The sequence below is a fragment of the Salvelinus namaycush genome, chromosome 17 (assembly GCF_016432855.1).
Source record: "Salvelinus namaycush isolate Seneca chromosome 17, SaNama_1.0, whole genome shotgun sequence".
In the NCBI taxonomy this organism is placed as follows: domain Eukaryota; kingdom Metazoa; phylum Chordata; class Actinopteri; order Salmoniformes; family Salmonidae; genus Salvelinus; species Salvelinus namaycush.
The window spans coordinates 3,835,121-3,845,361 of record NC_052323.1 but is presented as its reverse complement, the minus strand read 5'-3'; the positions used below and the strand labels follow the sequence as shown (position 1 = coordinate 3,845,361).

Genomic DNA, 10,241 nt, shown 5'->3' with positions numbered 1-10,241 from the left:
TAATTGATACAAATCATGTTTATATTAGTCAATATGGAGGTTATAAATGTCATTCAACAAGGTAATTTCTTTAATATTTTATTGATTTAAGATGGATGAATTTATTTCAGATCTACACAAAACGGTTTCTCTACAAGTAAATAATAAATACATTTAACATGGCAATGTGGGCATGCAGTGAACCATAAAACTAGGGTTATTAGCCACGAATCCGTTGAATTTAAGACATTTTTAATTAGAAAACCTATTCAAAACGCAACTATACACTTCCATTTGAAGCCAGCCAAGTCCTTCCCATTTACTGCATACCATGTGCTTTCTGCACAGACTGAGGACCTGCTGGTATAGTGAAACTAATTTTTTAGCATAAATCCTTTTGACTGCATGTCATTGTACTATTCAAGTCTTCAGAAGTACAGCAGATATTCTCTTTTCAGTGCCATGTAACACACCAAGTAGTGAGTTACATGGCATAGATCACATTTGAATTTCAAAGAGTAAAAATGTGTTAAGACAATCATAACAACCAATGCTTTCCACGTAAGAAAAAAAATGTATAAAATGGAATTGGTGGATGTAGAAATCGCAGAGCAACTGACATCTCGTTGCCTTCGAAAACCACAATACGATTAATAAAAAAGAATGATTACAACTATGTATAGTACAATTTAAATTAAATATCTAATCTCAGAAGTTAATATTTTTTTTGCAAGAGAAGAACAAGTATTTTCCATGAATAAATAAATCATACAGGACAGACCAAAGACAATTACCATCATAAGGTCAATCCTTAGAAGAAGTAGAACACATCAGATAGTCAGCTGGTGTTCTTCCCAAAGAGAGAGAAAGGGGGGTGGAGGGGGAGTGAGTGAGTGTCCAGCTACTCCATAAAGCCATTTAAAAACAAATCAAATCGGGGGATTTTCAGTGCATCGCAGGCTGAGCCTAAGCCTCCGCTGTAGCAAATGAACAGAGCAGCAGGAACACAGACCTGACATGTAACATTCAAAAGTATTTCACTCTTGTTGCTCGTCGGTCCCTTTCGAGTTGACATGCCGCCACACCCCTTACAGTACAAACTGTGGTTGTGGGGGGGGCAGAAAGTGAGCTCACACTCCGGTGGGGGCCAGGCGACTCATAAAGGCGATACTGTTGAGGCACATCTTTCTGAAGAAGGCGGGGCAGGCGGGCTTCATGATGAAATGCTCCAGCAGAATCCGCAGCTCTGAGAATAGGGTGCTGGGAGGAGTGGACAGGGAGATGAAGGAAATAATGGGTTGAGAAACGCAATTTGCCATATTTGCTATTGTACAATTATCCAACATATTGAAATTACTACACCTACAGAAGTCAATTGAGGCTACTTACCGGCAATATGGGTTTCTCCTTGAGGTGTAGCGGAGAGTTAGAAACCTGTAGTAAATGAAAGGCTGCAGCAAGCTTCCCTGGCCACTGTTAACACAACACAAGCCACGAGTCAATCAAGTGACTGGGTGGGGGGGGGGGGGGGGGACAATCAATGTATTCTTATCTCAGTGCATACTGGTATTGCAAAACAGACAAAAAGGAAAAAACCTCATTCAGTCTAAGGTGCCATTAAAATGTGCAGCGAAATGTACCAAGAAATAAGACATACCTGAATAGCATGAATACGGTGGCTGGCATGAGGAAGATCTCGTTGCAGGCGATGAACTTCAGGATGTTCTGCTGGTTGGCTGTGAGCTTGTTGAGGAAGTTCCTCACAAAGGGCAGGCTATTGGGTCCCATTGCCTACAAGGGGAATTATATACATCAGGATGACCAAATGATGACTAAACAAGCACTTAAAGAGCACCTTACACACTAGATTTTCCATGAATTTCCTAAATTAGAAATGCCTAATGAGCATAAAGGTAATTGTCACCATCCAAATCACAAAATACCCTTTTTCAAGTGCTGGCTATGCTTTACCCAACTGGCTTTTTATGGCTTCACAAATGTTTAAATGTTTTGCAATCAAGAGGATACTTACATCAAGAACCTTCTTTGTGTAGGCAGTTGCATGAAGCAACGAGAAGAGGAAGACTGGGAATATGCTCACTGTAGACAGCGGTTAAAGGGCAAACAGCAGTTAAGATGGACAACAACGCAAAACAGACATTGAAGGGCAGCTTCAAAGTGTTTTCAAGCAACGCCTTCTTGTTAATAGGTAAATAGGTTTGCATAACTGAAACCATGACCCCAAGCATTACAAAAACCTTCCTGCATTACCAATTAGCATTCTGGGACCGGGTCTGGGACCAGGCTATTGTGATAAAGCCTTTACGTATGGTTGAGAGGATACTTGTGATGGGGTTAGAGTTGACCAGGATGAGGGAGTACAGCAGGTAGTGACAGCTGTCCTCTTGGAGTGCCTGGGCTAGGAAGGCTCTGCTGAGCTGGAAGTGGGGGAGCCTCTGGTGTAGTCGCAGAGCACTGGTGAGGGCGTTGGCCAGCAGCGCACGCTGGTAGAAATTGGCAGCCGCCTGGGGTCTAGAAGAAAAAAGAAAACAGATAAATGCATTACTTTGAGGGAACTCAGACTAGTTAACTACATTTCAGTATATCGAAAAGGTGAAACAATTTGGACGACAATATGCTATGAAATTGAATGTGGTGGCATCACGTGACCATTCAAGACAGTAATTTGATAATGCCATCACCAAAACATTGTTAATTTTGCAGTTCTGCATTGGTTTTCTGTGTCAGCTATTGTTGCTATATGCACAACCAGAAAAACATTATCCCTAGTGTTAACATTAACAATAATGCAAAACCCAAACTGCACACTAGAGTAGCTGGTTGATAAATTGAGTCAGGTTAGTTACAACTGGGGTTGGACTGAAAACCTCCTGCAGAATGGTAGTGCTCCAGGAAAAGGGTTGGAGAGCCCTGATATAGACAAAGTAAAACATTGGAGCATTGACCCTTACCCTAAGAGTGGTAGAATAAACATTACTGAGCAATAGATGGTGAAGAGCCGTGAGAGCCACATTGCCGTCTCTAGTTTGTTAGCCAACATGAATTGCTGTGAAAAAAATAGAGTACATTCAAGTTCATGAGGTTAGAAAAACTTAACTAAATATATTTTAAAATCACCATCCACAAGCCTATATTGTATCATTGAGCACTATCCAAATGATCTGCAATACACCAAAATGTGACACCAAAAAATAAAAATAATGTCTACAAGGACGCAATTACCTACACATATGTTTTCCCTGCACACTTGCATTGCACTACAAATTTGGGGCTGCACACATCTGCATGTTTTTGTAATTCAACTGCACTGGACAGCCAATTAGTAGGGATGCGCGATATATTGGTGAACATATCGGTATCGACCGATATTAGCTAAAAACGCCAACATCGGTATCAGTCCGATGTCTAGTTTAACGCCGATGTGCAAACCGATGTCAAAGCTGACGTGCATACCTATATAGAGTAGGTACATGACGTAATGACGCCACGTAAAATTTTGCGCTACACGTGCAACACAGCATTCCTAACCTAGCCCACAATGTCTGCTGTGTGGATCGAGCAGTTAACAAGTCGAGCAGTCATTTGAAAAAGTAAGAACAACATTTCAGCGAGACAACTCAAATTCATTGCCCTTGACAATCAACCGTTCTCTGTTGTGAGTGATGTTGGCTTTCGCGACTAGTCGAGCACCGGTACACATTACCAAGTGCATTATTTTTCAGATGTTACCCTACCAGAGTTACACAGTAATAGCGGCCCTGCTATTAGCTTCCCGACACCGTTTGGGTCTTTGCGTGTCAAAAAAGATACACGTCCAATAACACCATTTGACGCGTTAAATAAGCTTTTCATTTGACATGTCAAATAACACAGTTCTATTATAGAATGTTGTGTGTTCTGAATTTGCACGTGCAAGCCAAGCGTCACCACTACTATCATTAGCACTGTCAAAGCTGTACAAAAAAGCAAACACCGGCCACAAACTATGTGTTTATAATATCGTGTTGGTAATAAAGCATTATTTGTTCGACCGCAACTTCTGGGCTAGCTAGCTAGCTTTAGCTTGGTACCTAGCACCAATACAACCAGCCTGAAAACAATGACCAGTCGAAACTGCAGTCATTTTCATTATTCTTAGCAATGGTTTAGGAATCCTTGTGAGTAAGTATTAGCTAGGTAGTAGAGGTCGACCGATTAATCGGAATGGCCGATTAATTAGGGCCCGATTTCAAGTTTTCATAACACTCGGAAATCAGTATTTTTGGACACCGATTTGTTTTTTTGTTTTTTTACACCTTTATTTAACTAGGCAAGTCAGTTAAGAACACATTCTTATTTTCAATGACGGCCTAGGAACGGTGGGTTAACTGCCTCGTTCAGGGGCAGAACGATAGATTTTTACCTTGTCAGCTCGGGGGATTCAATTTTGCAACCTTACAGTTAACTAGTCCAACGCTCTAACCACCTGATTACATTGCACTCCACGAGGAGCCTGCCTGTTACGCGAATGCAGTAAGCCAAGGTAAGCTGCTAGCTAGCATTAAACTTATCTTATAAAAACAATCAATCAATCATAATCACTAGTTAACTACACATGGTTGATAATATTACTAGTTTATCTAGCGTTGCATATAATCGATGCGGTGCGTATCGTTGCTCCAATGTGTACCTAACCATAAACATCAATGCCTGTCTTAAAATCAATACACAGAAGTATATATTTTTAAACCTGCATATTTAGCTAAAAGAAATCCAGGTTAGCAGGCAATATTAACCAGGTGAAATTGTGTCACTTCTCTTGCGTTCATTGCACGCAGAGTCAGTCTATATGCAACAGTTTGGGCCGCCTAATTTGCCAGAATTCTACGTAATTATGACATAACATTGAAGGTTGTGCAATGTAACAGGAATATTTAGACTTATGGATGCCACCCGTTAGATAAAATACGGAACGGTTCCGTATTTCACTGAAAGAATAAACGTCTTGTTTTCGAGATGATAGTTTCCGGATTCGACCATATTAATGACCTAAGGCTCGTATTTCTGTGTGTTATTATGTTATAACTAAGTCTATGATTTGATAGAGCAGTCTGAGCGGTGGTAGGCAGCAGCAGGCTCGTAAGCATTCATTCAAATAGCACTTTTGTGCGTTTTGCCAGCAGCTCTTCATTGTGCTTCAAGCATTGCGCTGTTTATGACTTCAAGCCTTTCAACTCCTGAGATTAGGCTGGTGTAACCGATGTGAAATGGCTAGCTAGTTAGCGGGGTGCGCGCTAATAGTGTTTCAAACGTCACTCGCTCTGAGACTTGGAGTGGTTGTTCCCCTTGCTCTGCATGGGTAACGCTGCTTCGAGGGTGGCTGTTGTCGATGTGTTCCTGGTTCGAGCCCAGGTAGGAGCGAGGAGAGGGACGGAAGCTATACTGTTACTGGCAATACTAAAGTGCCTGTAAGAACATCCAATAGTCAAAGGTTAACGAAATACAAATGGTATAGAGAGAAATAGTCCAATAATTCCTATAATAACTACAACCTAAAACTTTTACCTGGGAATATTGAAGACTCATGTTAAAAGGAACCACCAGCTTTCATATGTTCTCATGTTCTGAGCAAGGAACTTAAACATTAGCTTTCTTACATGGCACATATTGCACTTTTACTTTCTTCTCCAACACTTTGTTTTTGCATTATTTAAACCAAATTGAACATGTTTCATTATTTATTTGAGGCTAAATTGATTTTATTGATGTATTATATTAAGTTAAAATAAGTGTTCATTCAGTATTGTTGTAATTGTCATTATTACAAATAAATGTAAAAACATTTTTTGGTCCTCCAATAATCGGTATTGAAAAATCATAATCGGTCGACCTCTACTAGGTAGCCACTTGTTGTTCACCTATTGAAATTGAATTTCAGTTCATGAAAATAAATAGCTAGCCAGCTACTTAACCCTGTTGCCCAAAGCGAACATTATAAGCAGCCAGCTAACTTCTTCTGGCTAGTGAGGCTCGACCGGACCGGGTTGGGTGTTGTGAAGCTAGCCACTAAGGATTTGGCACAAAAGTTGAATTTGCGATTTGCCTTCAAAATAAAAGTACCTATTTGAAAGTGATGCAGAAGGTCACAATTGGTGGAATCATGCCATATTTAGATTATATAATGTCAAACAAGGTTGTAATATGAAGCAATGTAATGGGGTGTCAGTCTACTCAGTGACACCCACAGAACACAACTGTGAAGAGTTTACGCAAATATTAGTGTTTTAGCTCTTATCGCGGGACTGTGACTGTGTGAAATCCCCTCCCCTGTCAGCCTATTGTGTGTATTGACATTCATATTGCACTGTACAGCTTTACCTAAGGATTGGGGACCAATGAAATGAGGTATTAGTCTACTCAATACATTTTTTCCCAACATCCTCCTCAGACTCCAAAACATCCACGCAGTTTTGTTTTTCCTCTGGAATAGTGTTCAATACACATAGGTTGTCAATGAATGGGGCTCAATTCAGTTGTTTCAGAGTCCCACAATAAGAGCTACGCTGCTAATGTTCTCTGGGTGTCAATGAGTAGACTGATACCCCATGTCATTGATCCACAATCCATAGGTAAGGCTGTACAGTGAACTAAGTATGCCCCCAATGCAGTTCTAAAGTATAATACATCCAGTGTGATTTCAACAGACTTTTGTCAAATTAACAAATGATTGTCTTCTGTTGATTTTATATAACATTCCAACCTCGTTTAGCCTGATCTGTTCAATTATGGCATAATTCTACTATTTGTATTCATTTGCATCATTGTCAATTACATACTTTTGTTTTGAAGGCTAACATCAAAGTCCACTATTGTGGCTAATCCTTATTGTGGCTAGCTTCACATATGGGTTCGACAACCATTAATCAAATAAGAACTGTCTTCTAAAATAACCCTAATTTATATAATGACACCTAGCTATATAGTTAGCTAGCTAACTATATAGCTACTGAAACAGCTGTCATTTTGCTATGTTTTTGGGGAAGAACATTGTTTGCATCCATGAGCTTGCTAGCTTTTTTATTTTAATGACCAGCTCTGTAGGTGCGCAAGACAACTTTACCAGCATTATAGCATACGTATCAATGAATCATTGTGACATATGAAATACGAGTGATAGTGTAATCAATGTGTAATAACTACGTAAAAAAATCATGAATGCGTTACATTATTACGTGACATGCAGTCATATTCAGGTCCTATATTAGATTATATAATGTCAAACAAGGTTGGGATGTGAAGCAATGTAATGGGGTGTCAGTTATTGGTCAATAAGCTTATTTGACACGTCAAATAGTGTTATTTGACATTTTTTGACACGCAAAGACCCAAACGGCATTCCATAGAAATTCTGGTTGAGAATGAAACGACTGAACAAATAAACAGCACAGCAAGTAAGTGAAAAATAGGTTTTCATTATATTTTACTGGTAATGGGGACATGCGTAAATGCCAACAAAAAATTATTTTTGGTCAGTGTGGAGTGTGTAACCTTTATCTAAGTAGGCAAGTCAGTTAAGAACAAATTCTTATTTACAATGACGGCCTCTCCAGCCAAACCAGGACGACACTCGGCCAATTGTGTACCGCCCTATGGGACTCCCAATCACGGCCGGATGTGATACAGCCTGGATTCGAACCAGGGACTGTAGTGATGCCTCTTGCACTGAGATGCAGTGCCTTAGACCGTTGCATCCGTGTGCGTTTTAACTATTTAACTGTACTAGAATGCTTAAAGGGCAGCAAAAAATATATTTGTATCGTTTTCTTTGGCAAGGAAAATATCGGATATCGGCCAAAAATGTAATATCGGTGCATCACTATCAATTAGTGTAGATGAGTGTCCTTGCGTTGAGTACTTGCACAGTGTATAAAATAGGCTTTACGCTGGGTTTATACTCAACCAAATGTTCGTAACAAAACATCACTGGAGAGTGCGTAAAGTTACAACATGCAGCCAAATTTGTGTGGTGAAGTCACAGTGCTTCTACACTACAGAGTATACATCCTGCCTAACAAGTACAATCTATGATCTCGAAGTAGAAGTGCATGAATACTCACCACTGGCCCTAATTGAGGGGGAGGGGCACTTGTTTGCTCTGTGTCAGCCATCTTTTTGACTCTCGTTTACCGCTGAAGAGAGAATGAAACACAAAGACGCCGATTAATGAATAACTTCTAGCACCTTGACATAGAAAGCCCACTTGACTCTGAAGAAATGGCAAGAATGAAAACGCTGATTAGTTTAAACACACGTTCATGAGTTGCTTTTGATATGCTAAGTGCAGACGTTAACGTAAAAGCAACTAGCTAAAATGTTAACTGATTCAAGCTACCCAACGTTAGATGACTGTCAGTTCGGGCATCAATATCTTTGGCTCAGCTGTAACATTGTCAGAACATAGCATAGTCGCTATTCAACTAGCTTAGCTAGCTAACTTAGACCGCAATTATTAGCCACACAAACGTGAGACAGATCAGGAAGTGATAACAAGCCAACTATAGTACTTAGCAAGCAAATGTGTTGGCTTTATATAATGAGTTAATTGAGAGAACGTTATCAAACTGGCTAATCCCGGTAAATAAATGAGCTAGCCTAATGTAAGCTAGCTAACGCATGACTGCCTTCACACTAGAATGTTCTGACGCTTGTTAGCTAGTGCTAGTATCGTTAGCCAGCTCAATTCTGGCTAGACTAGCTACCAAGCATGTAATGTACCGTAAACTATCTTAAATATTCTCTGTGTGGAATGTCTGGCTTCAATGTAGCTAACACGAACAATTCGGGTTAGGCTATATTTTCTGAAAATTACCTGAAACTGTCGAGATCAACGTCAGATGTGCAGTTTCATCAATGACTCTGTTATTTTGTTGGCTAATTTTGCTAAATACTCAGCGATATTTTTATTCGGTGGGGTTTGTCAGCAGTTGGCAGCCAACGTTATGGTGCATTACCGCCACCTACTGTACTGGAGTATGGACCAGAGACGGGGAGAAACTAAATCCCACCTGCCAGCCCCGTTTCCATTAATAAAAAAGGTAACAAAATATTTGAGAATATTGTATCTAATGACGTTCTACTCAGTGTACTCTTTAAACTAATTTCCTGTATCCACTTCTCCCTCATACTGGATCTCAGCCTTTCTCTTTCCCTCATACTGCCCACACAGTATCATTACATGCCCTATTGTTTATATTTCCTGTAAATAGTCGCATTTTCCAATTGGATGCTTTCCTATCACATTTAGTCTTATTCAACCGGCTGTGTCCCACCCTTAATCTTAGCCTCCTCTCTTCCGTCCTCCCCGACTTTTCTCTGTACTTGGAATAGATGCTTGCCCTTAGTGTCTCTATTCCACTGCTCCTGCCAGCTCTGCACCATCAAATCAAAGTTTATTTGTCACGTGTGCCGAATACAACAGGTGTAGTGAAATGCTTACTTACAGGCTCTAACCAATAGTGCAAAAAAAGGTATTAGGTGAACAATAGGTAGGTAAAGAAATAAAACAACAGTAAAAAGAAAGGCTAAATACAGTAGCGAGGCTTTAAAAGTAGCGAGGCTACATACAGACACCGGTTAGTCAGGCTGATTGAGGTAGTATGTACATGTAGATATGGTTAAAGTGACTATGCATATATGATGAACAGAGAGTAGCAGTAGCGTAAAAGAGGGGGGTGGTGGGTGGGACACAATGCAGATAGCCCGGTTAGCCAATGTGCGGGAGCACTGGTTGGTCGGACCCATTGAGGTAGTATGTACATGAATGTATAGTTAAAGTGACTATGCATATATGAGAAACAGAATAGCAGCAGCGTAAAAAGAGGGGTTGAGGGGGGCACACAATGCAAATAGTCCGGGTAGCCATTTGATTACCTGTTCAGGAGGCTTATGGCTTGGGGGAGAAGCCTTTTTGTCCAAGACTTGGCACTCCGGTACCGCTTGCCATGCGGTAGTAGAGAGAACAGTCTATGACTGGGGTGGCTGGAATCTTTGACAATTTTTAGGGCCTTCCTCTGACAGCGCCTGGTGTAGAGGTCGTGGAGGGCAGGCAGCTTAGCCTCAGTGATGTACTGGGCCGTACACACGACCCTCTGTAGTGCCTTGCGGTCAGAGGCCAAGCAATTGCCGTACCAGGCAGTGATGCAACCAATCGGGATGCTCTCGATGTTGCAGCTGTAGAACCTTTTGAGGATCTCAGGACCCAT

The 10,241-nt window shown here is 40.7% G+C and overlaps 1 protein-coding gene across 2 annotated transcripts; it reads right to left on the bottom strand.

The window, feature by feature from the left end:
* Positions 1-69: 69 nt before the first annotated feature.
* Positions 70-8,981, bottom strand: LOC120062237 (transmembrane protein 33-like). Of its 2 annotated transcripts, none has more exons than XM_039012057.1 (8): positions 8,849-8,981; positions 8,097-8,168; positions 2,952-3,046; positions 2,324-2,511; positions 2,012-2,079; positions 1,637-1,770; positions 1,369-1,452; positions 70-1,239 (listed from the first exon to the last, which is right to left on the bottom strand). In XM_039012057.1, the coding sequence occupies exons 2-8, from the start codon at positions 8,145-8,147 to the stop codon at positions 1,110-1,112; spliced, it is 750 nt and encodes a 249-aa protein (XP_038867985.1). In that variant the 5' UTR covers positions 8,148-8,168; positions 8,849-8,981; the 3' UTR covers positions 70-1,109. The 2 variants fall into 2 exon arrangements, with proteins under 2 accessions (XP_038867985.1, XP_038867986.1); XM_039012058.1 differs by lacking the exon at positions 8,849-8,981 and adding an exon at positions 8,372-8,673.
* Positions 8,982-10,241: the final 1,260 nt, after the last annotated feature.

Coding starts and splice junctions, on each gene's coding strand:
- LOC120062237 (XM_039012057.1), bottom strand. CDS start 8,147: ATGGCTGACACAGAGCAAACAAGTGCCCCTCCCCCTCAATTAGGGCCA. Junction 3,047..8,096: donor CCCCTCAATTAGGGCCAGTG/GTGAGTATTCAT, acceptor TTTTTTTCACAG/CAATTCATGTTGGCTAACAA. Junction 1,240..1,368: donor AGGAGAAACCCATATTGCCG/GTAAGTAGCCTC, acceptor CACTCCTCCCAG/CACCCTATTCTCAGAGCTGC.